This window comes from Ranitomeya variabilis, chromosome 6 (genome assembly GCF_051348905.1).
Source record: "Ranitomeya variabilis isolate aRanVar5 chromosome 6, aRanVar5.hap1, whole genome shotgun sequence".
In the NCBI taxonomy this organism is placed as follows: Eukaryota; Metazoa; Chordata; class Amphibia; order Anura; family Dendrobatidae; genus Ranitomeya; species Ranitomeya variabilis.
In genome coordinates, this window is record NC_135237.1 from 344,787,753 (window position 1) to 344,814,368 (window position 26,616).

Sequence of the window (26,616 nt, forward strand, 5' to 3'; positions counted from 1 at the left end):
TGTGTGTGATCTGTAGTATGTGTGTGTGTGTGAGACAGGGGCGTAACTACCACGGTCGCAGTGGTCAACGCTGCGACTGGGCCTGGCATGTCAGGGGCCCAGCAGGTCAAAGGCACCCGACTCCCCCCATCGCCGCATTGAACTATACTGTTCAACAGTTCAAAGCAATGATGGAGGAGAGAACGTCAGCTGAAGCTCCCTCTCCCATCATTCCCCTCTGCCTCTGACACTGCGGGTGCGTGATGACATCACTTCATCGCGCACCCGCTGTCTACAGGACCCAGGCAGTGCAGCATCTGCACAGGTGATGGCAGCCACCGTATTGGCAGAGCTTGTGGTGGCTGCTGGGTCCAAGGAACATTCGGCTCCGGATCTGGCGGGGGGCACGTGGACCGATCCGCCTAGGAGGGGCATGTCGCAGCCGCTCAGCCATGTAGAGGATCCAGGGATGAACATGGAGGTGTATGGGACCGGCGGCAGTGAGCTGTGTCTGCTGCCCGTGTGTCGCCATCTTCGGCCCCCAGCGTCCCCGGCCCCCTGTGACACCAGCCCCGTTTCCTCCCTGCTCTCCCGTGCCGCATATCTTCGTAAGTCCCCAGGTTCAGGTCATTGTGCTCCTCCAGGCCCCCGTATGCGCCTTGTCACTCCTCCCCTGGTCCCCCAATGCTCCCCATCTCCCATGCCCTGAGTCCTCCTGCTCCCCCCATGCATTCCCAGCCCCTTGTCCCCATGTGACCCATCTGCCCTGCTCTCAAGTCTCCTCGGTCCCCTTTCTCACCATGTGTTCCCCATCTACCCTGTCCTCGTAATCCCTGTGCCCCCTTCTTCCCTGCTCCCAAGTCTCCCCGTCTTCCCCTGTCCCCTTGCAACTCCATCTACTTGCGTCCCTATCTACTCTGCCCTCGGAGTCCCCTTGTGTCCTCTTGTGCCTGTGCCCCTTGCCCCCTAGTCCCCGTGTGTCCACTTGTGCCCTCCTCCCCTTCTTCCTGGTCCCCATGAGTCCCCTTGTGCTTGTGTCCCTTGATCCTGTGTGTAGCCTTGTGTCAGTCTCCCTTGCCCACTAGTCCCTGTGTCCCCCTGTGCCTGTCTCCTTTGTCCCCTTGTGCTTGTGTCCCTTGTCCCCTTGTGTCAGTCTCCCTTGCCCACTAGTCCCCTTGTGCCCTTCTCCCCTGCCTCCTAGCCCGCATGTGTCCCCTTGTGCCTGTCTTCCTTGCTCCCTAGCCCCCCTGTGTCACCATTGTGCCTGTCTCCCCTAGCTTCCTTGTGTCCTTCTCCCCTGCCCCATTGTCACCATTTGCCCGTGTCTTTCTCACTGCACATGTATGGAGGGGCTGCATTATACTATGAGGGGGGCTGCATTATATTCTATGGGGGTTACATTATATTGTATGGTGGGGTTGCATTATACTTTTGTGGGGTGGCTGCATTACACACTGTGGGGTGGCTGCATTATACTATATGTAGGCTGCGTTATACTGTATCGAGGACTATGGGGAATACATTATACTATATGAAGAACTATGGGGTGCATTATACTATGAAAAGTGAATTGTACGACATGGATGACGATGGCGGTGCATTATACTATATGGAGCACTATGAGGAGTGTATTATACTATATGGAGGACTGAGCAGTGAATTTTAATATATGGAGGACTATGAGGAGTGTATAATACTATATGGAGGACTGAGGAGTGTATTATACTATATGGAGGACTATGAGGGGTGCATTATACTATATGGAGCACTATGAGCAGTGTATTATACTATATGGAGGACTGAGGAGTGTAGTATACTATATGGAGGACTGAGCAGTGTATTACACTATATGGAGCACTATGATGAGTGTATTTTAATATATGGAGGACTATGAGGAGTGTACTATACTATATGGAGGACTGAGGAGTGTATAATACTATATGGAGGACTATGGGGAGTGTATTACACTATTGCACTATATGGAGGACTATGGAGAGTGTATTATACTATATGGATGACTATGGAGAGTGTATTATACTATATGGATGACTATGGAGAGTGTATTATACTATATGGATGACTATGAACTGTGCAGTATATTACATAGAGGACTATGGGGGTGCATTATATTATAAGGAGTACTATGGGGGTGCATTATACTTCTTATATGGATCCCCATGACTTCTATGTAAGCCCCTGATGAGTATAATGGTTTATTTTCTTTTATAAATTACATAACAATGGCAGTACGGGGGACAGATATATACCAGGATGGGGCACCGGATAGTTATGCCACTGAGGTCACACTATACAACTTTGCAATAAAGCTATAGTGTGCGAAATGAATAGGGAAAATCTGAATTTGGGTGGAAAATATTTTTGCATGGTTGGGGGGGCCCCATTTAAAAGTTCGCATCGGAGCCTATAACTTTCTAGTTACGCCACTGGTTGCAAGTCAAATTTATATACAGTGTGAGATAGCCAAGATGATTGTCTATAAAATTATAATAGTCTCATGTTTCGAAGCAGTAGTGGATGGTGAGATATGCAGCCCGAAAGTTAAAAGTTCAAAACATTGTTAGTTACCCTTTTGCTCATCAGTGTAAATTTTGTAAACATTTTTTTTAAAAAGAGGAGAATCCAAATTAATGACAACGATAACATTTTTGAAAATCACAAGACTGGTCCAGGATTTAGAAATACTGAATTACAGTACAACCGTAAAACTGCCATAGAAGGTCCAGCTCTGGTAAAAATTGAGACTTGCTTAATTCCAAGAACAAGAGCTTTTGAAACGTCGCATGTGAGAATGGGTAAATCAAGGCTTTCTTCACCAAAACTTTCTGGTATACATTTCCTTTACACACGGGACATCTCCAGTTATTTGCAAAACTTTTTGCTTGATTCATCAAAGCTTTTATGCCAAATTTCTGGTGTTAAAAGCTTTGAAAAATTGTAACATTTTAGAGCAACTCGAGACTGAACAAAATTTTGCAACTTTTTCCATTTTCATGCCCAAAGTGGGCGAAGCTGGTGTGGCAACTTTTGCTCGTTCAATTCATGACGACTCCGAGTGGTGGCATTCCTTACAACACAAATCTTAATCCAGCATCTGCCTGGAGTAAGATTTGTGGCGATGCATATATCACTTTTCAATTGTTCCTCTTAATGAATTAGGAGCTTCTGACTTCAGCATATTCCCTCATGAATAACACTGGTCTTGATGAAGCGGAGCTATTGTATCTAACTTTATTTATTGCCCACAGACTCTCATGTTAATTTTATTTGTTTGTGTTTCTTTATGCAGGATACCTCTTTAATAAAATGAATTGACACCTATGATTTGCAATACAGCTAAAAAAAATAAAAGGTATACAATAGGGATGAGCGAACTTGTTCGTAAAAAGTTCGCCAATCTCAAAGTCTTGCACATTCGGATTCATGTTCAGACTCCCTAGCATTTTCCTCAAAATCAGCAAAATTTGGCCAAAATTTGGTAAATGATCAAATTTCCCCTAATGATTTTGTTAGGACTTTGGCCAGAATAGTGGTGCTGTATGATGAGCGGGCGGGGACGTGTTTCATAAGGGAAGGTGGTAGGGAGAAGTCAGAGGAGTGGCGGACTCATTTTTATTAACTTAATGTGTGAAAATTCTGTCATCCAATCAGGGTGCAGAAGCCTTCCACAATTTCCAGACACAAGGTTTGTGTCATTGGCTGCAAAAGTCACATATCACTCTCTATATAAAAAGCAGACTTTTGGCTTCGACACAATTTTGTAAGTGTAAGGCTGTAACGCACACAGTGGATTTTTGTGGACTTCCTATGGTGTTCCCCAGCCTGTCATCTGTGTGATAGCATGAGAAACACCGGCGGTTCTGATAGGCAATAACGTTACCAATGGATAAGATCATTACCATCAGTCAGATCATTGCGGGGTCACACTGTCAGAGGTCAGTGTGACCTTGCAGCTGTAACTGTAACCTGTGGTAAAAAGCTTACTGCCGATCACAGACATCGGCAGATGAGAGACTACTACTCCCATCAGCCGACACCTGTTATCACTATTTACAGTGAGAGCACATGGCAGCTAATGGGTGTAGTCATGAGCCAGTGGCTCATGGGCGTAGATATCAGTAGAGATGAGCGAACTTGTCGGAAAACATTCACCAATCTTAAATTCGGCATGAACGTAGCACATTCGCATTTGTGTTCGGTTTCCTGAGCATTTTTCCTTAGACAGCAAAATTCTGTCACAGATCAGTAAATGATAGCATTTCCACTAATGCTTTTATTTTGACTTTGTCTAGGATAATGGTGCTGTATGATGAGCGTGGGAGACAATTTTTTTGAGACACAAGGTCTTGTGTGATTGGCTGCCTCCCCATATAAAAAGAGGACATCTTTTGCTGGCACCATTTTCTCAGTGTAACAGCACAGAGAGGCTACTCCTGCTGCTGCAAGTGAACTTGTCATTTAGTTAGATAGGATCCTGTCCTGTGTGAAATCGATCTTACAGCATCTAACTGGATTGCGCTAAAACTGTGTTTCAGTCAGGAGGCCCCATTTGCTAATCCAAATAGCTTGGACTAAAACTGTGTTGCAGTGAGGAATCAGTAGGATCCATTTGCTCATCAAAATCATTAGGCCTAATATTGGGGTTCAACCAGGAGGCTCCATTTGCTAATCCAAATTGCTTGGGATAAAACTGTGTTGCAGTCAGGAGGCTCCATTTGCTAATTCAAATTGTTTTTGCTAAAACTGTTGCAGTGAGGAATCATGAGGCCCCATTTGCTAATCCAAATTGTTTAGGCTAAAACTGTGTTGCAGTGAGGGATCAGGAGGCCCCATTTGCTCGCCAAAATCATTAGGTCTAATAATGGGGTTCAGCCAGGAGGCCCCATTTGCTAATCCAAATCTTTGGGGCTAATACTGTGTTGCAGTGAAGAATTGGGAGTCCCCATTTGCTCATCAAAATCGTCAGGTCTTATATTGGGGTTCAGCCAGGAGGCTTGATTTGCTAATCCAAATCATTTGGGAGAAAACTGTCTTGTAGTAAGAAATCAGGTGGCCCCATTTGCTCATCAAAATCATTAGGCCTAATAATGGGGTTCAGCCAGGAGGCCCTATTTGCTAATATAAATAGTTTGGGCTAAAACTGTTTCAGTGAGGAATCAGGAGACTCCCTTTGCTCATCAAAATCTTTAGTCCTAATATAGGGGTTCAGCTAGGAGGCCCCATTTGCTAATCCAAGTCATTTGAGCTAAAATGGTGCTGCAATGAGGAATCAGGAGGCCCCATTTGCTAATCAAAATTGTTAGGTCTAATTTTGAGATTCAGCCAGGAGACCCTATTTGCTAATCAAAATTGTTTGGGATAAAACTGTGTTGCAGTCTGGTTGCCTCGTTTGCTAATCTAAATTGTTTCTGCTAAAACTCTGTTGCAGTCAGGAATCAGTAGGCCCCATTTGCTAATCAAAATCGTTAGGCCTAATATAGGGGTTCAGCCAAGAGGTCCTATTTGCTAATTCAAATCATTTTCGCTATAACTGTGTTGTAGTGAGGAATCAAAAGGCCCCATTTGCTCATCAAAATCATTAGTCCTAATATAGAGGTTCAGCCAGAGGCCCTATTTACTAATCCAAAGCGTTTGGGATAAAACTGTGTTGCAGTGAGGAATCAGGAGGCCCCATTTCAGGAGGCACACTATGAAAATAAATAGCGATTGTTTATTTAGTGACAGGTGACTGAACAGTGTTTGCCTAAGGTTGTGAAACTGCAGTTTAAAAATGGGGAAGGGTACATACAACATGAGTGGGAAAAAGCGAGGTCGTGGTGGAAGGAGGAATAGGCTTGGTGTTCAACATGTACATGGGGTAGGAGTCATGCTGTTGCAGTGCAGTATAATGCAACCTCCACCAGAGGGAGCTTGAGAGGGAAGTGAGACTGCATACACAGAGAAGCACCACAGAGCAGCAGCACAGGCACCACCAAGTGGCGAGAGAGTGGTCAGACAAGCCAAGTCAAAATCCAATCAGAGGCAGAAGTACCAAAAGGGATAAGCAGTAAATGTGGTCAGGAACAAGCCAGGAGGTTCAGCAGCGGTCAGAAGCGAATAAGACAAAGTCAGAAGGCAGAAGCGAATCAGAATAGGAGCCAAGTCAGGAGCCAGAGAATCAAACAGACAAACAGGGAAACGCTGGGAACAGGGCAGAGAGAGGGAGTCAACAGACATGGGGCAAGTCAGGGATAACAGCAGGACAAATCAATAGCTACCAGAGTCAGGTTCACATGCCGAAGGAAGAACTATAACTGACACTGTCAGCAGGATGCATGGGAGCTGAATAGCAAACCTGAACCCAGAATGAGGCAGAGCAAAGTTAACCCATGACATGATCTGCCTGGAAAAAAGGCAGACAGAATTAAACCCTGGAACGGATCATGACAGTAGGTGTTAATGTTAGTGAAAGCTCAACTGAACAAACACTGTCTAATTTTATCCAAAGACAACTAACAACATCTGTTACTGGATGGGCTACTCAACTCCCTTTCTTTGGCAGCCACACAGCAGTACACCTTGTAGATGAAGCTCAGAAAGAGCATGTGCTCTAGTGGATGAAAAACGATGTATAAAGTGGCCCACACAGTACAATCCTCAGTGGTGGCACCCAATCACCCTTGTTTTCACCAGTGTCACAAATTTCCAAATGCCTGTAGGGAACCGCAGATGGGCCATTCTGCAGCGCTGTTGACACATTCATTCTATTCTATGGGCATCAGAGGTCTGCTCCAAAGATTCACAGAATCCAGAGGAGGAAAGCATCTGCTCCGATACCCAAAAAGTTTTTCTGTTGTTTCTGGGTCCAGAAAAAGTAGGGTCCAAGCACAATCCAGATCCTCATCACCAGACGTTAACCACAGGGGGAGGAGGCGATACTGGTGAGAAGCAGAAATCAGAGGCACATGTGACTTTACTGTGCTGTCAGGGCAAGAAGAGAAGGAGGGTGACTCCCAGGGTGAAGAGTGGGAGAACAGACAGGATGATGATAAGGTTGTAGGTCCCACTTGGTATGAACCCAGATGCATGCAGCTGAGTAGCTCAGAAGAGAAAGACGAAGAGGTAGCACTGTGGCTTTCCGCACAGACATGGAGTCTTGCAATCATGACAAGCACTGCATCCTCAGCCACAACTGTGGCTGTGGCCAGCACTAGTCGTGAGTCTGCAGTTCGCAGGTGCGGCAAGGGTTGACTAGTCTTTGAGACTGCAAAGGATGACTGAACTCACGTGGTCTGCCTGCTGTCCAAAAAAACAACTCAGTAGAGGCAAAAATTGCAACAATTTGACTACTGCATGTATGAACAGGCACATGCACAATCAACATGCCTTAGTCTGGGAATCACATTGAGCTAAAATGCGGACTTGAGGATCTTGCCAACCACCGGCAATCAACCGCATCTGCTGCTTCTTCTTCCTCCATGACCTTGGCAAGTGTTGTCACATAGGTCTCTGGCTGCAGAATCTCTACTTGTTTACCCTCTACAGTCGGGGTGAGTGAGAGCCTGCCAGCTGTTGCGGAAGTGGAGATGCCTGCTGTTTTTGTTTCACAGAGCATACCACATCTTCCTTAATCCACGATAACATCTCTGCCTGCACCTCACTCACAGTCCAGAAGTTTGTCCTCTTCGTCCTTCTCTACCCTCTCTCAGCACAGCAGACAGCCCTCAGATCTGCAGTTGTGGTCACATAAAAAAATGTTTCTTCCTATACATGCCAAAGCTAAGAGCTTGAACTCCACCATCTCCAATCTGTTGGCCATGGAAATGCTGCCTTTCCGCCTGGTAGATGCAGATGGATTCTGAAATTTGTTGGCCGTTGAAGTCCCCCCATACCAGTTGCCAGTTGCCCAGTCGCCATTACTTCTCTAAGAAAGTTGTGCCTGCACTACACCAGAGTGCTAAGAGTGTGCAAAGCAGTCATCAAAGCAAAATGTGGCTACTTTGAAGAACATAGAATATAAGACATAATTTCAGTTGTTTCACACTTTTTTGTTAAGTATATAATTCCACATGTGTTAATTCACAGTTTTGATGCCTTCAGTGTGAATGTACAATTTTCACAGTCATGAAAATACAGAACAATTTTTAAATGAGAAGGTGTGTCCAAAGTTTTGGTCTGCACTGTATATATATATATATATATATATATATATATACACTCACTGGCCACTTTATTAGGTACACCTGTCCAACTTCTTGTTAACACTTAATTTCTAATCAGCCAATCACATGGCGGCAACTCAGTGCATTTAGGCATGTAGACATGGTCAAGACAATCTCCTGCAGTTCAAACCGAGCATCAGTATGGGGAAGAAAGGTGATTTGAGTGCCTTTGAACGTGGCATGGTTGTTGGTGCCAGAAGGGCTGGTCTGAGTATTTCAGAAACTGCTGATCTACTGGGATTTTCACGCACAACCATCTCTAGGGTTTACAGAGAATGGCCCGAAAAAGAAAAAAAATCCAGTGAGCGGCAGTTCTGTGGGCGGAAATGCCTTGTTGATGCCAGAGGTCAGAGGAGAATGGGGTAGACTGGTTCGAGCTGATAGAAAGGCAACAGTGACTCAAATCGCCACCCGTTACAACCAAGGTAGGCCTAAGAGCATCTCTGAACGCACAGTGCGTCGAACTTTGAGGCAGATGGGCTACAGCAGCAGAAGACCACACCGGGTACCACTCCTTTCAGCTAAGAACAGGAAACTGAGGCTACAATTTGCACAAGCTCATCGAAATTGGACAGTAGAAGATTGGAAAAACGTTGCATGGTCTGATGAGTCTCGATTTCTGCTGCGACATTCGGATGGTAGGGTCAGAATTTGGCGTAAACAACATGAAAGCATGGATCCATCCTGCCTTGTATGGAGCATCTTTGGAATGTGCAGCCGACAAATCTGCGGCAACTGTGTGATGCCATCATGTCAATATGGACCAAAATCTCTGAGGAATGCTTCCAGCACCTTGTTGAATCTATGCCACGAAGAATTGAGGCAGTTCTGAAGGCAAAAGGGGTCCAACCCGTTACTAGCATGGTGTACCTAATAAAGTGGCCGGTGAGTGTATATATATATATATATATATATATATATATATATATATATATATATATATATATATATATATATATATATGTGTGTAATATACAGTATATATATATATATATATATATATATATATATATATATATATATATACACACAGTGGGGGAAGTAAGTGTTTGACCAAATGGTAGTTTAATTTTAACATTGAGAGCTAGAATATCAAAAACAAAATCCTGAAAATCAAATTGTATAAATTATATAAATTTATTTGCATTTTGCAGTGAGAAAGTATTTGATCCCCTACCAACAATTAAGAGTTCTGGCTCCTACAGACCAGTTAATCGCTCCTAATCAACTCATTACCTGCATTGAAGACAGCTGTCTTACATAGTCACCTTTATAAAAGACTCCTGTCCACATATTCAATTAATCAGTCAGACTCTAACCTCTGCAACATGGGCAAGACCAAAGAGCTTTATAAGGATGTCAGGGACAAGATCATAGACCTGCATATAGCTGGAATGGGCTACAAAACCATAAGAAAGATGCTGGGTGAGGAGACAACTGTTGGTGCAATAGTAAAAAAATGGACGAAATGCAAAATGACTGTCAATCGACATCAATCTGCGGCACCATGCAAAATCTCACCTAGTGGGGCATCCTTGTTCATATATATATATATATATATATATATATATATATATATACATATGGAGCGCCCGTCAGGGCCTAAGGGTACTCGGTAGGTACCTTTTCAGGGTAACCATGTGGTCGACAAAAGTGTTGTTGGAATGCCTTAGCTGCCGTCTTTACTGTTTGGTCCTTAACAGGCACAACTACCAAGAATCTTGAGTAATGGTCCACTATAGTCAGGGTGTAGACATAGCCTGACCGGCTTGGGGTTAGCTTCACATGGTCTAAAGCTACCAGTTCAAGTGGCTGTTTGGTGACTATGGGCTGTAGGGGTGCCCTCTGGCTGTTACGGTTCTTTCTGCGCAGGTTGCATGGGCCACACTCTCAGCACCACTTTTCAATGACTCTTCTCATGCCAAAAAAGTAGGACCTTCAACTTCTTCCATCCGAAGTGTCCTGCTCCATTGTGGTACGCTTCCAAGACCATTGGCGCATCTTGTCTCTGTACTACCACCTGCCAGACCAGCTAGTGAGTGAGTGGGTCGATATTCCTCCGACACAGGTTACCGTCGGAGATAAACAATTTGCCCTTCTCCTTCCACAACTGTTGAGTCTCTTGTGGAGCATCTGAACCAGGGTGTGAATCGGCTTGTGTCAGCAGCTTTTTTACCAGACAGACTGCTGGGTCGCTATCCTGCATCTCTGCCCATCCATGGTGGGGCAATGGGTTCAGCGTGGCTTCTCGCCTGTCATTGCACTTGTTCTTCACATGATGGGAGTACTGGGTCACCTCGGGGTGGTGGAAGGCTGGTAACTCAATCTCTTCGAGTGCTTCCGGATCTTCTCCCTCTTCTGGTAAATGGGGCATCCTGGACATCGGCATTTGCGTTCTTTTGCCCTGCATGGTACTTCATGATAAACTTGTAGTTGGACAACCGGGTCATCCATTGTTGCTCCAGTGCACCTAGTTTTGCTGTTTCCAGGTGAGTCAGCAGATTGTTGTTAGTGTAAATGGTGAATTTTGCTGAAGCCAGGTAGTGCATGAACCACTCTGTTACCGCCCAGACTATGTCGAGGAACTCCAGCTTGAAGGAACTGTAGTTGTCAGGGTTCCTTTCAGTGGGACGAAGCTTCCTGCTGGCAAAGGCAATTACCCTTTCTCTGCCTTTCTGGACCTGGGACAGTACTGCTCCCAATCCCATGTTGCTGGCATCTGTGTAGAGTACAAACAGTTGGTCATAGTCAGGGTAGGCTCAAATGGAGGACTCTTGTTCTTGGTCTTCTTAGATTGGCCCACTAACAGGTCTTGCAGGGGTGCAGCTACTGTATCTTAGTGAAATCCTTGATGAATCTTCGGTAGTAGCCTACCATTCCGAGGAACTGCCATACTTCATGAGTGTTGCTGGGTTTTGGCCAGTCCCTGATCACGGTGACTTTGTCAGGGTCTGGTGCTACACCTTCGGCGCTTACCACATGGCCCAGGTACTGCACTTTGGGCTTCAACAGGTGGCACTTGGACGGCTTCACTTTCAGGCCATAATTGCACAGGGCTTCAAACACCTGGTGGTCTTCATAGGTCTTGGAGAAGACAATGACATCATCCAGGTACAACAGAACAGTTTCAAAGTTCTTGTGCCCAAGACAGCACTCCATCATCCTCTGGAACATCCCTGATGTGTTGCACAGTCCGAACGGCATGTAGTTGAATCCGGAGAGACCCATTGGTGTCCTGAAGGCAGTCTTCTCTTTGTCCGCATCTGCCACGGGAACCTGCCAATACCCACTAGTGAGATCTAAGGTGGAGAAATAGCAGATTTCAGTGCAGCTAATGACTGCTCAATTCTGTGTAATGGGTAGGCATCCTTACATGTAATGCGGTTAATCTGCCTGTAATCAACACACATCCTCATTGTACCATCTTTCTTTCTAACGAGGACTAATGGAGCTGCCCAGGGGCTACAACTGTCTCTGATCACCCCAGCCTCCTTCATCTCCCATAACATACTCTTGGCACATTGGTAGTGAGCAGGAGGTACAGGCTGGTACCTCTCTTTAATGGGTGGATGACCTCCAGTGGGGATATGATGTTGGACCCCTTTTACCTGCCCAAAATCTAGTGGGTGTTTGCTGAATACCCGCTCATACTCATGGACTACCCGGTAAGCCCCATGTTTTTGGTGTGAAGGGGTAGAGTCAGTGCCTACGTGTAACTTCTGACACCAATCCTCAAAGCTGTCCTGCAGAGCCATTGTCCTCCTCCTGGTCGAAAGGGACCAAGAGTTCTGTTGCTTTTATTGCATTGTTGCTAACAGTGAACAGTTTAGCTAGGGTGACATAACTGGGTAAATGGACCTGTTTCTCCCCACAATTAGGGACGCATACTGGTACCCTCCCCTTGCGGACATCAACCACCCCTCTGGCTCTCAGGATGGTGGGCCTACTATCTGAATACACAGGTTCTACCAGGGCCTGGTAGTCTTTACCTCTGAGGGCTATTGCTGCTCGACACCAGATTAACATTTCACTCCTGAGGGGTATTGCAATGGGAATTGGATCACTCACTGTGGTGCGGCCAACTTCTCCACCAGACAGTTCTACCTGTTCTCTCTACATCAGGGCTTTGTTTTCTTTTTGCAGGACATGCTGGAACCAGCAGTTTCGGCCACCTGTTGTAACAAGACAATAACCTCGGCAAGACAGTTTTCTATGACATTAGTACCTAAGGTCATTATTGGGTTACATTCTCAATGGTCAATATCAACAATCACCAGTCCTTGGGCTTTCAATTCTACCTGCCCCACCTTAATAGTCACCTCCTTATACCCCACTTGTGGCAAAGGCTGACCATTGCTTGTCACTATTGTCAAATCCCTATCTGGGCCACGGGTAATGCCTGAGTCAGCCCAGTACTGTTTGTAAAGAATATATGGCATAGTCGTCACCTGAGAGCCGGTGTCCATTAAGGCTTTCATCGGGATGCCAATAATCACAATTGGGAGGACCGGTTGTCCAGTGACATACTTGGCTCTCCAGCTTTGTGGACCTGGTCATCCTACTCCTAGAGGTTGGCCCTAGGAGTATCTTGCGATGTGTCCTGCCAGGTTGCAGCGGTGACAAATGGGTTGTCCGTCCTGATGATAGCGGTCGTTGTCTCTTCCTCTGATCGGTGGAATCCTCTTCTGCCATCACCAGGGGACGTCATCTGGACTGGAAACCAGCTGGATCTTTTCCTTTGGGGACTCATGCAGGGACTGCATGCTTTTGGCTAGTGCAGCTTCGCTTTTGGTCAGTTCCAGGACCTGGAGGCACAATCCTGCGGAGGGGTCATCATCCAGGGTCTGCGCATCGGCTTCACCGGGGATTGATGAAAGGGTGCCACTTCCTGGTGGTATGTAATTGCTGGGCACCTAGGGGGCACTGTGCGGCTGGGATTTGGCTCATGTAGCACCCGGATGGCCCTATCCTTAAAGTGTGCAAAGTCCAGGTCAGGGTTTTGCAAGGCCAGGATGTGCAGCTGTGTTCTGTGGGTGCTGGACAGGAGTCCCTTAATAAACTGCTCCTTTAACAATTTGTCCCCATCCTGCACGCTGTTCGAGTCGACCTGCTTAATGCCCGCAGTGCCTCCTGGAGATTAAGGGCATAATCACATATACTACACTGCACCCTTTGCTTACACCCAAAGAACCTCATCTTGATTTCTGCAGCAGTGTGGGTGTTAAAAGTGTTTTTCAGTTTGGCTAATATCTGCTTCACAGTTCCTTTTTCAATATCTAGCCAGGATTTTACTTCTCTTTGTGCTGCACCAATTAATTGACCAGTTAGAATGCTGACCTTTTGATGTTCCGTCAGGGGGTATACTTCAAATAGGCTGCAGAGTCTTTCTTTAAAGTCACTCAGCGTGTGGGACTCCCCAGAGTATTGTGGCAGCCAGGCAGCTCCCGGTATATAGGGCATGGATAACGGCATTATGGGAGCTGTAGCTGCGGCTGGGTCCGGCCGGTTTACAGGGGCTGCGGCCACAGCAGGGCCTGGTGGCATCATGGGGCCTGCGGCTGTGGCCACCGCTGGCTCTCCTCCCGGGTTGACATATCCGTTCCCCCATGGTAACCTCACACAGGCCTGACGTCCCATTACCAGAATCAGCAGCAGTTCCAGCGGCGCTCGGTACGGTTGCTCCTTCCGGTTCTGAGCTTCCTGCTTCTTCACTCACGCACCTCTCAGCACGGAGCGCCACTTCCTTTCCACGCTCTTTTCCAAGCTCCACCCATGAAGGCACGCCTCCTTCTTCTCCTTGCGCTCCACACAGCATGGCAATGGCAGCCCACACACAAATTTAATGCAGTCTATGGCACACAGTACCCGGTGATGTCGGGGTACGTATCCTGTTCGTGATGCTGTAGCGCCCCCACTGCCGCAGGGCCGAGGGGTACCCGGTACCGGGCCTCTGAGTCTCTGTTCTGGGGTTGGCACGGTGGCTAGACCCGGCCCGTGACCCTGCTGAGGGGCGTACAATGAAGGTGGAGGTATGGTGATGATGTTATGATGTGGTGCAGGTCGCAGTAAATAACGAGGACACCAGGTTGCAGTCTCTTTACCTCTTTACTGAAGGCTTCAGGATCCTCAGTCCAGAATACGGTTAACCAGGCTGCGCAAGTCCGGCCGGTCCGATGGCACCTCCAGAGTTCCCTTTGCAGGTGGAAATCTGTGCCTACCTTCTAGCGCTTGTGTGTTGTGGTCCTCCCCTGCTGTGCTTACGGGATAGTCCCCACAACTGTTGTGTCTGTTTCTGAAGTTCCCTCACAACTCGATGATGATGTTCTGCTTCGTCCCCCAGATGATATGGCTAGGACGCACCCGTATGACGGGTAGGCTCGAAGTTCTTCCGGGACCCTAGAGTCGCCCCTCTCCAAATGTTGCACCCCTATGTCTTCTTAGGTGATTTGAGTGAGACAGCCCGCCTATGACTGTCCTGCCGTAGGTTTGAAGTAAGGCCTGGAGCTCAATACTTCCTCGGCGTTCCGGCCACCGGCTATGCGCCTCAGTAGGATGTTGCCTCGTCTTACAGCACGACTCCTACTGGTGATTCTCCTTGTTGCGTTGATCTCGTTTCTCACTCAGCACAATAAACCTCGCTTCTTGTCCTTTCTTATGGTACCACCGCGATGAAGAGCAGGCGCGGTCCCGTAACGTTCTCTCTGTTCGCTAGGCCTCTGTCAGGATCCCACCCCTGACAGGGACCCCCCTGAATCTTCCCCTGCAACACCCTCTGCCACAGGATGTTGCCTGGTTCCAACCCAGTCAGCTTCTCACTAACTTCCTATCCAACCCCCAGTTTTACCAGATTGTGAGGAGTGGCCTAATACATAGCACCCTTAGCTCCCCCTGGAGGCCAGACTGTGAAGTGTATTGGTGTCTGTGATACCTGGTCAGGTGAACTCCTTCACTGCCATCAGACGTACCATAGCCCCACTTAGCGGCGGAGCATCAGTACTGCAACGACCAGGACTCTGGGGCACTGCAATGCCAAGTTGGAGCGCCCGCCAGGACCTAGGGGTACTAGGTACCGGGTCCAGTCGTCGTCATTAAAGGGGTGGTCATGGTGGCAGCGACCCGGTCCATGGCCCTGGGAGTCCACATTAAAGGGAAGGTCTTTAAAGGGGTTTTTAGAAATAAGAATGTTCGTGACGCCACCTGTGGTATTTGGTCAGAGGTGACTGATGCTGCTTAAAGGGATCCTCGGGCACTGCAGCAAGGATGGTATGGCTTCCCACAGGTGAAGCTGGGTACCCAGGTCTCCCAGTGTAGCAGGGAAAGATGGTGTGGTGCCAGAAATAATCAGAGGACACAACGTTGCAGTCTCTTTACCTGTTTACTTGTGGTTTACGGCCACAGTCCGGGGTACAAGCAACAGGTGACGGTGGAGTCCAGGCAGCCTGAAAACGAGTTGAATTCCCTTTGCCATGTCAGATTGGGAGCCTTCCACTCTGCGCTGTATTATAGTCCCTTGCTGTCTATGGCTTCTTTCAAGGTCCTCTATAATGCTCTGTCCTGGTATGGTACCCGAATGGTAGGCAATGCGAGACGTTTTATAGGGGTCTCTATTTACGGTGACTCCGGGCTCTGTATGTTGCTGTAGCTCAGGGTATAGATGTGGGCAAGTTACTTTCAATCTCCTTCCCTCCGGTTTCTGCTATGGGGCAAGAAGTCCCACACAGCATCGGGCTCCAGGTGCCTGGTCTCTGCGCTTCAGCGTGGAGGGAGCCCAGTCGCAGTTCACCTCCAGTTCCTCACTTCTCGTCTGCTCCTTCCTCCCCTCCTTCACCATCTCACACAATCTAACTAACTCATCCTCCAAGCCAGAATATATCTCTAGGGAAGCTTCCCTGAAACTGGGTCTAGAGCTCCCCCTTCTGACCTGGAGTCAGAAAGTGTTGAATGTACAGGTTACCTGTCAAAGGGATCCTCCTCGTTTCCAGGCATGTCATCACCCTCCCCCAGATGAAGGCAATACCACTCTGGTACCTGAACTCCTGGGGTGCCACACAAACTCACACATACACACAGACAGATAGATGTTGATATATATATTTCTGTACATATGTACAGTACTGTTCAAAAGCGTTAGGCAGACGTGGAGAAAATTCTGCAAAGATAAAATGCTTTCAAAGATAGAAATGTTAATAGTTAATTTTTATCAGGTATAAAAGTGCAAAGTGAATGAACAAAAGAAAAATCTAATCAATAATCGGAGTGACCACCCTTTGTCTTCAAAAGCGCATAAATTCAACAGTTTTTGAAGGAAATTGGGAGGGAGATTGTTCCAAACATCTTGGAGAATGAATCACAGATCTTACGTGGATGTAAATTTGGTTCTGCAATGCTGATAAATGGGTGGAATCTTATTGGCTCAAAAAAAATTTCTGCAGTAGGACAATGACCCCAAACATACAGCCCAAACATACAGCCAATGTCATTAAAAGGGTTGTTCAAAGGTCAAATGAATCTTAATCTAAATCAATATCTATTTAGTGCCGTGATGTGAACTAATTTCTAACATACTTGTGTAGGATGCTAGCAGGTGTGTAGGATGCAGTGACACACTGGAGGCAGAGCAAGGGTTAACAGGGATTTTATGTAACACAACAGTAGATCAAGCAGGGGGGTATTATTATAAAGGTAACAACAGTTCAATTTATCAGTCTCTGGGCCTTGGTAGGTGGTGGCTGGAAGATCCCTCCGTGGAACCGCAGGCTGTGCGGGAAGTCTTCAATCAGGTCCTGCAGAAAGGCGATGCGCTGTCTCCTTGCGGTGGTGAATCCTCCGGGTCCTTCAGCACGTGGTCTCCTGGTACAGGCATGGGATGTTGTAGACATGTAGGTTCACCGCACAGCTGACTAGCAAACAGTTCAGCAGACAAGGCCGCAGGAGTAGTATGCAGTCCAGCGGTTACAGCCACAGGAGCAGGCCGGCACTCTGTAGGCACCGCAAGGATAGGACTCAGCGGTGTCTCTTCAGTGGTAAGTGGAATGATGCTCTGAAATCCGTACTGGTCACTGTGTGGTGTGGGGATCTCTGGGCTCCGTGTCTTCAGTAGGGATGGCCCTGCCAACCGAGTGGGAAGGTACGGATAGCTGGCGTGGGTAAGTCGAGAGAGAGTCAACTGTCTCTGAGCTCTCACGCTGCTTCCCCACCAAACGCCCCATCTTCCCGTGCACACCGCTATTTCAGTTGGATCCGCCCCCATCAGTCAGGTGTCCTGAACTGCTCCGGTCATAAATCTCTTTTCCCCGGAATAATGGTGACAGCCCCAACAGTTCCAGCCCAAACATGCAAGAGGGACCGTTAGCCTGGCTCTCCTCCCTACACTTTCATTAAAAATTCCCTGCTGTTCCCTAACTTCATTATCTAACAGCTATTGTATCTATTTCCCTACTTCCTGTGTGATGACTCTTCACTTGAGTATCCCATTGCATCTTGGGATACTCAAATGAAGCAAAGCATTGGTGGGCACAGGCAGAGCTTACTAGCAATTGCCTCCTTCCCGAAATTAAGCCTCATCAGTAACTCTCATTTCAGGGGCTGAGCTACTCCCTGCTCTGTCCTGGTGCGCTGTTATTGTGAGATGTGCACAATGATAGTGTACTCTGTCTTGCCGGCTCAGATCAGTACTAATGAGCAGGCAGTCAGGATACCCAGAATTCAGAGATTAGTTTATGTTACTTGCAGGGGTAAAAGTTTGCTTTTTGTTAACCACGTGTCTCCTGGATTGTTTGCTGCCCTGCTTCAAGGAGAGGGATTCCTGGACTCAAAAGAGGCCTGTAGGCCAGAAATAAGTGGGAAGCACTACATACACAGTAGCACATCGGGACTGAGACACCCCATGTCTGTAGAATGCCAAAACGAGTGGGGACCGAAGCTCGCCCACGACTACCTTGCTTGGGAATCTTACTCTGGAATACTCAAACGAAGCGACATCACACAGAAAAAAAATAAATAATTGTTAGATAATGTAGTTAGGGAACAGAAGGGAAATTTTAATGCAAGCATATTAGAAACTAGTTTAGATTATGGCACTAAAAAGATAAAGATCTTCAGAATAAAGAAGAAAGAGTCCAGTAAGTGATGTGATGGCCACACAGATCCCTGATCTCAACTTCATCAACTCTGTCTGAGATTAAATGAAGGAACAGATGGATTTGTATAAATCTATATACACAGAAAATAAGTGGTTAGTTCTCCAAGATTTTGAAGAAATTCTCCTGCTGACAGAGTTCCTTCCAAAACTGTGCACATTTATCTAAAAGAATTGATGCTGTTTTGAGGCCAACATGTGGTCACACCAAATACTGATTTCATTCAGGTTGTATGTTGTTAATTGTTTCCTCACACTCTCCAAAGACATACTGATGGGGATCTAGACTGTGAGCCCCAATGGAAACAGCGATAATAATGTCTGTAAAGCGCTGTGGAATTAATGGCGCCAGATAATGTGAAGGGACAAATTAAGAAAGATTCTCCATTTTGTGTTTTTCGACTCCATTTTGCTGTTATAATATAAATTTTGTTACTAGGCTAAAGTTCACAGCTGTTATGAGACCTTGATTGTTGCAATCTGGACAGGACATGAGACTGAGGGTGTATTGTTCTACGAGACTTTGACATACAGACTGTTCCTGCATTCTTATAGGTTAAGAACTGTGAGCGTGTTCTTATGCTGATTGGTTGAAGTATAATTTCTATGACTATGAAAAGTCATACACAATAAACGGGGTCCCAGAGATCTGCTTGATCCCCCCCAAACAGAGACACACGTCTCCGTCTGGTCATTTTCAGTTGCAGGCAACGCCCTGTAGATTAATTTGGAAATCACTGAGTTAACCGTGAAGGATCACTTTAGATCCTCCCTCAACAATAAGTGAGTAAAATATATAAATAAAAATAAACAAAAAATAAAATAGCAAAATTTCTAGTTTTGAAAGCAATGGGAAGTGCGGGGACTCCGCTGACATTTTCTGAAAGCCCCCCTCCAAGCCCGCGGCTGGCAGCATTGTCCCAATACTGCCACCGCCTACTTCCTGCAGCAGCGACCCCGCTTCACCGCAGCTGCGCGCCCCCGTAAGCTACCGTAAAAGTGGACTAGAAGATGCACCATCATTTTATTTACAAGAAAAATTCTGTTTTCCTCCCAAAAAATTTTGGGTGTGCCTTATGGTCCGGTGTGTCTTAAATTCTGCAAAATATGGTAATTCACCCAAACTCATGTCTCTATTGTAAGTGTTTAGTACAGCAGCCCATTTTACATCATAGACATAGCAATGACGTGAAAGTGCATAACATGAATAGAAATTCTCAATACAACTGTTTCTTGAAGTAAAATAAACCTTGCTAAACTGATGATACAAGAGGGAGCTATTTACAAAGGTAAAACAATTCACCAAGAATGTAAACCTGATGGTACATAAATATCAGAATAGGAGAAATGTTAGTCTGTGTGACACCAATGCATTACATAACATGCCAGATTGACTCAATAACATTGCTTGTATTATATACTGTAGGGTACAACCTTACTTGTTGCTCTTTAGCAGTTGTTGAATATTAGCATCCGTATAGGTCACATAGCTGTGAATTAGCTCTGTCTAATCAGTTAAAATATCCAAAGCTAAATTTACACTATGAATTATGGAGGCTTTTATGTGGCAAATGTGTGGTTTGATTCTACAATAGATGCAAGATATTGAAAACCTACAGACTCTGTAGAATAATTTGTTACTAATACCATAGCTTACTGCAATTGAAGATTTTGGTACAAAACCTATATACACAACATCATATCTTATTATCGTTATATCCATTTATTGCTATGCCCACAAGCCGTTCCTGTTTACTTACCAGCTTATATATGATATTGAACAAATCCCCAAGAGGACGAGTCCCTTTCTCCTTGGAGGATAGTGATGTGGAGCTGTTACAATTTCTAAGACTGCAATAGGAAACACAGCTGAGTGCTGAAAAACAAACAAGCTCATATTTATTTTACATCAGAAGAATTGACACTTTGTTGCCATCATGTTATTGTTTGGGGAATTTTTTGTTTGTTTGTTTTCTTTGCTGGAAAAGCCCAGGTGATGCATGTACATGAGGAATAACTATTTCTGGCCAGTATAGGACTTATATCTTGTGTTTTTCACAAATTCTTTACTCAGCATGCTCTATATCTAATTTTCAGTTGTCTCTGAGCTAGTGGATGGAGACAAGCGGCTGTGACGTCTTCCTTGGAATGCACACAAATATATCAAGAATTCCTATTCTCTTTAGCACATGTTCAGAAGCAGCAACATCGTGGAAGACATTATACAGCAGTACCGAGCAGTGTTGCTGTTAATCCAGCACTGGGTTGAGTACACTTATTAGAAAGCATGGGCCTCTGTGTATCTCTATTTTCTACATCCTAGAAAAAGTAGCCACACCCTCTACCATGAAACATCGAAAAACATTTTATTTTGCATATTTATTAAAAACAATAAAAAAAAAATGGAAAGGGAATACTCCAAACAAGATAGTCTTAAAGGGTAAGTGGTCCACATATACAATTTTATCTATCGTATGCACAAAACAATCACAATCACAAAACAAACAATAAGTAGTTTCACTGGTTCATTGATTCACCTAAATCTCATTCTAAATAAAGTGCATAGCGCCAGATAAGTAAAACATGTGAAATGTATACTGAAAATAGAAAATGCATTTATACAAAGAATGAGGAATAAAGAAGTTAAAGGGAACCTGTCAGCTGATACATGCTGCCCAAACCATGTGACAGCCACTGACTGTAGTATCCTAGAAATGTATGTTTGTCTCTGAAACGTTGCAGCGTCTCAAAGAAAAACATACTTTTAATGGCCACCAGTGACTGAGATACGCACTGGTGACTAGTCATAAAGGTAGAACTCTGCCCACTGACAGTGACTGACAAGCCTCTGCATATATGCACATATAGCTTATGGCTTGTCAGTCATTCCGGGGACCCGCCTGTATGACTAGTCATCTCTGTGACTCAGACCCCGGCATTTATTTTTCTGTGAAACACTGTGATCATACAATCAATGGCTAATACATATGGCCCATGGTTTGGTCAGCATATATCAGAGGAAGGTTTTCTTTAATACATACATTAGGTACTTCAATAAATATAGAGCCACTAAGCCATAATTGCTTAATTCATTATTTCCTGAGACATTGTGGGATTAGTTCATATAAATAATAGTATTTTAGACCATATTAACAATAAGGTGAAAAAAGTTAAAGAATATTAAAGGGAACCTGTCACCTAAATTTGGCAAGGCAATATTGCCTTGCGCAGGCGTGTACTCCGGAGGACAGAGAATGAACTTCAATCCAATATTGCAGCCAGCATGCAGCCAGCGGGTAAGGAAAGGGTGAATCAAACACCCGAAAACCCCACCCATATGACCCAAAACTGGTCCCGCCAAATTCAGGTGACAGGTTCCCTTTAAGATACTTTGTGTTTTAAAGAATGTGTCTGCATTAGAGATGAGCAGATTAGGCAGAAATCCAGAGGTTTTTTACCAGAAAATGTGAGTGTTTAAATGTAATGTCCCTTATGTCCCTGTGTTCTGGAGTGTCTTCAGACCTCAGAGCATAATAAACGTAACATGTAAAATAGAAAAATACTTACTGTGTATACTCGAGTATAAGCCGAGATTTTCAGTCTATTTTTTTAGGCTGAAAGTGCCCCTCTTAGCTTATACTTGAGTCATTGTCCCAGGGGGTCGGCGGGGGAGGGGGAGTGGCAGCTATCACATCATACTCACCTGCTCCCGGCGTGGTCCCTGCTTCTCACTGACAGATGGTCTCCGGGCGCTGGCAGCTTCTTCCACTGTTGAGCGGTCACCTGGTACTGCTCAATAAAGAAATGAATATGGATGCGACTCCACTCCCATAGGTGAGGAGCCGCATATTCATTACTTTAATGAGCGGTACCAGTGACCGCTCAACACTGGAAGAAGCTGCCGGTGCCCGGAGATCATCTGTCAGTGAGAAGCTGGACCGCACCGGGAGCAGGTTAATATAACGGGGAGGGTGAGCATTCCGATACTCACCTGTGCCCGTTTCACCGCCGGGCTCTGTCTTCCGCGTCCTCTGGCTGTGACGTTCAGGTCAGAGGGCGCAATGACGTGTTAGTATGCACCCTCTGCCTGAACAGTTACTGTGGAGAGATGGGACACTGAGGAGCAGCGGGAAGTGACGAGAGGTGAGTATGTCGTTTTTTATTGCAGCAGCAGATATACAGTTCGGTTAATCATATCAGCATAAACTGCGTCTTATGGGGCCATAATCAACTTTTATGCAGCATTACATGTGGCATATTTTCTATGGAGCATCTTATGGGGCCATAATCAACATTTATGCAGCATTACATGTGGCATATTTTCTATGGAGCATCTTATGGGGCCATAATCAACCTTTATGCAGCATTACCTGTGGCATATTTTCTATAGAGCATCTTATGGGGCCATAATCAACCTTTATGCCGCATTACATGTGGCATATTTTCTATGGAGCATCTTGTGGGGCCATAATCAACTTTTATGCAGCATTATATGGGGCAAATTTTTTATGGAGCATCTTATGGGGCCATAATCAACCTTTATGGAGCATTATATGGGCCCATCATGAACTTTCAAAAACACTTAACCTACTGAAGTCTCAATTAATTTTACTTTTATTGGTATCTATTTTTACTTTTGAAATTTACCAGTAGCTGCTGCATTTTCCACCCCAGGCTTATACTCGAGTCATTAAATTTTCCCATTTTTTTGTGGCAAAATTAGGGGTCTCGGCTTATACTCAGGTGGGCTTATACTCGAGTATATACGGTATACTGATCTTACCCTTACCTTTCCAGTTACTTCACTCCTCACTGCCAACTCTCTGGTCCTCTTCGTGTCTTCGGATCAGCATTGGCAATGCCAAAATCCTCGACCTCGCTTACTAGTTCAATGCTTCTGGGTTTACTAGGCCTGGGAGGATTTGGCACATGCACCCGCAAAGGTGGCTGCACATTGTGACATCACACATCTCTGAAGACGCGAAGAGGCCCAGATACGGGTGACTGTGAGGAGTGGAGAGGCTGGGAAGGTGAGTGGTGAGTTGAGTGTAAAGATTTTTCTTTACATTTTGATGGCCTTTTACGGTTTTGAAAAATAGCAACCAGCGGCAGGGATTGTCAGATATGGATTTGCAACAAAATAACACTATAATAGAGGGTTGGCAAAAAGGTCATCATGTATTGTAAGAATCTATCAAGTAATCCTGCTGTATAAAGTTGAATTCAAGTGCCCATTCATGTTGTAACGTGTACTTCTAAAAGTAGCAGCCCATCCCATGCATAAAGAGAATCCTAGAGTTGGATTAGTTGTTCAGTCAGCATTACTATTTCCAATCCCTTTGTCCTGACATTTTTCCCCCCTATATCCTTGGGTTCATCAGGGGTCCTTTATTGGAGAGGCCTACAAGGGGACCATTATAATGTTTGGAGGGCTATGAGGGAACCTTTATACTTCATGGAGGGCTATGTGGGGGAAATTATACTAAATGCATGCATTTATGCTTTGTGTCTGTGAAGGTTTAGGCTGTGTGGGGGCCATTGCACTGTATGTAGGCCCATTATACAGTACTACATGGTGGGTTGTGTGGGGGTCACAGTTGGGGGATCATACTGTGTTGGGGTCACCATACTTTCCCAGGGGAGTTAGGTGGAGTACAGTAGGGTCATCACACTGGCGTGTGGAGGGTACTGTGGAGGAATTCACTGTGGGGGTACAATACAGTTTTTGGGGGCACTTTGGTTGACATCATACTTTATTGGTGCAATGAAAGAGGAATCTAGGGCTTCAGCAGAATGAAAATTACTGTGTAAAGGCTGCAAGGTTGTGAGATAAGCTTTTCTGTGACCCAACCAATTTTTTTTTTGGGGGGGGGGCACAATTAGAACTTCTGCTATGGATCTCCTTGATTTCTATGTATGCCCCTGTTTTCATACATAAAACCTAAAAAAAAATCTAAAAGACAACAGCACCAGGTCTTAGAAGAACTGAAAAAGTGTATAGTTATTGTCACTACATAGTGTATGATGTTTCAGCTCAGCAATAAGCTTTTCTCCAGCTTCAGGCTTGTGGTCATTTAAAAAAACACACACTTTTTCAATTTTTGAAACTCCCTGATGCTGTTGTCTTTTTCATATTTTTTGGCTCACTTTGAAGAAGACATTCCACCCTTAAGCAATGTGCACAGGGTATGCTGGTTAATACCAAACAAAGGGTAGGGTGATCTTATCCTTACAATAGCAGCATAGTAAATGAGATTACACTCTGCACAAAATTTCCAGTGTAAACCATCCTGCGGTGCAATCTGAAGGGTAAAATCTACTGCTTATCCACTGTAGACAACACAGCAAGAGTTACACATGCTCACTACAGATCCAATGAAACAGGGGACTTTGGAACTTCTGTTCTTGTAACTAGTGGAAAGCCCTTCTGATGAGGGCTCTGGGTGGGCCAAGTTTTTCCACACCAAATTCCCTCAATTATGACATTATGAACCTTGCTTTGTGCATTGGTTGCAGTCCTGCTGCAACAGAAAACAGTGTTCCTCAATCTGTTCCCACAAAGTTGGAAACTACAATTGTCTGAAATGTCTTGGGATGGTGAAACATTAAGATTTCTTTAAACTGAAACTAAGGGCCTAGACCTATCCCTGAAAAAGCAACTTTTGGGATTACATTTCCTTCACAGTTGGTACCATGTAGTTTGGCAGGTAATATTCTCCTGGCAGTCACCAAATCCAGACTTGTCAATCAGACTGCCAGATAGAGTAGCATGATTCGTCACTCCACAGAACATGTTTGCACTGCTCCAGAGTTCACTGATGGTGAGTATTACACCCTCTTAAGCTTTACATTCTGGATGGTGATATAAGGCTTGCTTGCAGCTGCTCAGTCCTGGAAAACCATGTCATCAATGTCCCAGCACTTAATTTAAAAGGGTTCTTCAAGAATTAGATAAAATGGCATTGCTGGTATAATCCATACTTCAGCCCATTCTAGTCAAAAGTCAGTATGAGTTACAGGTTCCAAGATCTGCATCTTAATGACCAGAACTGTATCACATATACCTCAGTCTGCAGCCAGAAGTAAAGCTGTCATATATGCAGAAATATATATCTTCCTCATGGAAGGGCATAGATGGAGTTATCTCCAGTTTCATCCTCCTCAATGTTTATTTGTTTTCCAGTTAGGTGCAGTCATTTTCTGCACACTGCTATTAAACTATCAGACTGTTGGAGGAGGAGGAGGATGAAGCTGGAGATCTCCTCGCCAAGCACAATGTGGGTTAAAACAGATTTCTTCACATACAGTACCACAGCCATTCTTCCAGCTGCTGACTGAGGTATGTGTGATACAGCACTTGTCATTGAGGCACAGGGCTCTGGAGCTGTATGTCTTCAGTTTGCAGCCCGTACTGACAAGTGACTAAGACAGGCTGTAGTTTCAGTTATATAAGGGACTCCATTATATCTCACTCTTGGAGAACACCTTTAAGTAATAATACTAATTTTCGCAGGAGGTTTGGAACTCCGAAGTATTGAGTCAGCAGAGCGATGGTGACTTTTCTGTATTATGTACCTCAGCACTCAGAGACCCCACTCTGTAAATTGACATGGTCTGCAACTTCATGGCTGAGTTGCTGAGGCTCCTAAATGTTTCCACTAATGATGGTGGAAAATTTAGGAGAGAAGAGATTTCATGAACTGACTTGTTAAAATGGTGGGATTGTATTACAGGAACACAATTGAATCCAGTGAGATCTTTAGAAAGACTCCTTCTTTCACAAATGTTTGTAAAGGCAGACTTCATAGTTAGGAGTTTGATTTTATACTCCCTGGACTTAAGGAACTAAGGGACTTAATTCAAAACATGATGTCATTGATAAAAAAAAGTGTTGCCCAATACATTTGCCCAAATAGTGTATCTGGTGCTGATCCTGATTTACAGTCTGTAAAATAGTCCAAACTTGCATTCTCAATTTTGCTGGCTGTTGGTCACTGTCGACAACTTTGTTAACAATTATCATCTTATCTGGGTTTGATTTTTCTAGATTCCTGTACAATACCTGATGTTAATGTAATACATTAAGACAGCAGATTTGTGAATTAGAACTCTAAAATATACTACACGTTATGATTCACATAACAAACGTAATGAAAACCTCTAGGCCTGACTCATGGAACTCGTAAGGTGGCAAGAGTATCCCTATACACAGTTCTGTGCGTATTGTACGTGCTGCTGCATGAGTTTGCTACTCTAGAGTCTGTGTCCCCAGGCATAGAA

At 45.1% G+C, this 26,616-nt stretch overlaps 1 protein-coding gene across 1 annotated transcript in view; it reads right to left on the minus strand.

The window, feature by feature from the left end:
* The window catches only part of ADTRP (androgen dependent TFPI regulating protein), a 115,284-nt gene that overhangs the window by 29,148 nt on the left and 59,520 nt on the right, over nt 1-26,616 (minus strand). The window contains exon 4 of the mRNA XM_077267660.1: nt 20,097-20,212. Coding sequence (XP_077123775.1) covers nt 20,097-20,212 — 116 coding nt within the window. The remainder of the gene's footprint in view (nt 1-20,096; nt 20,213-26,616) is intronic.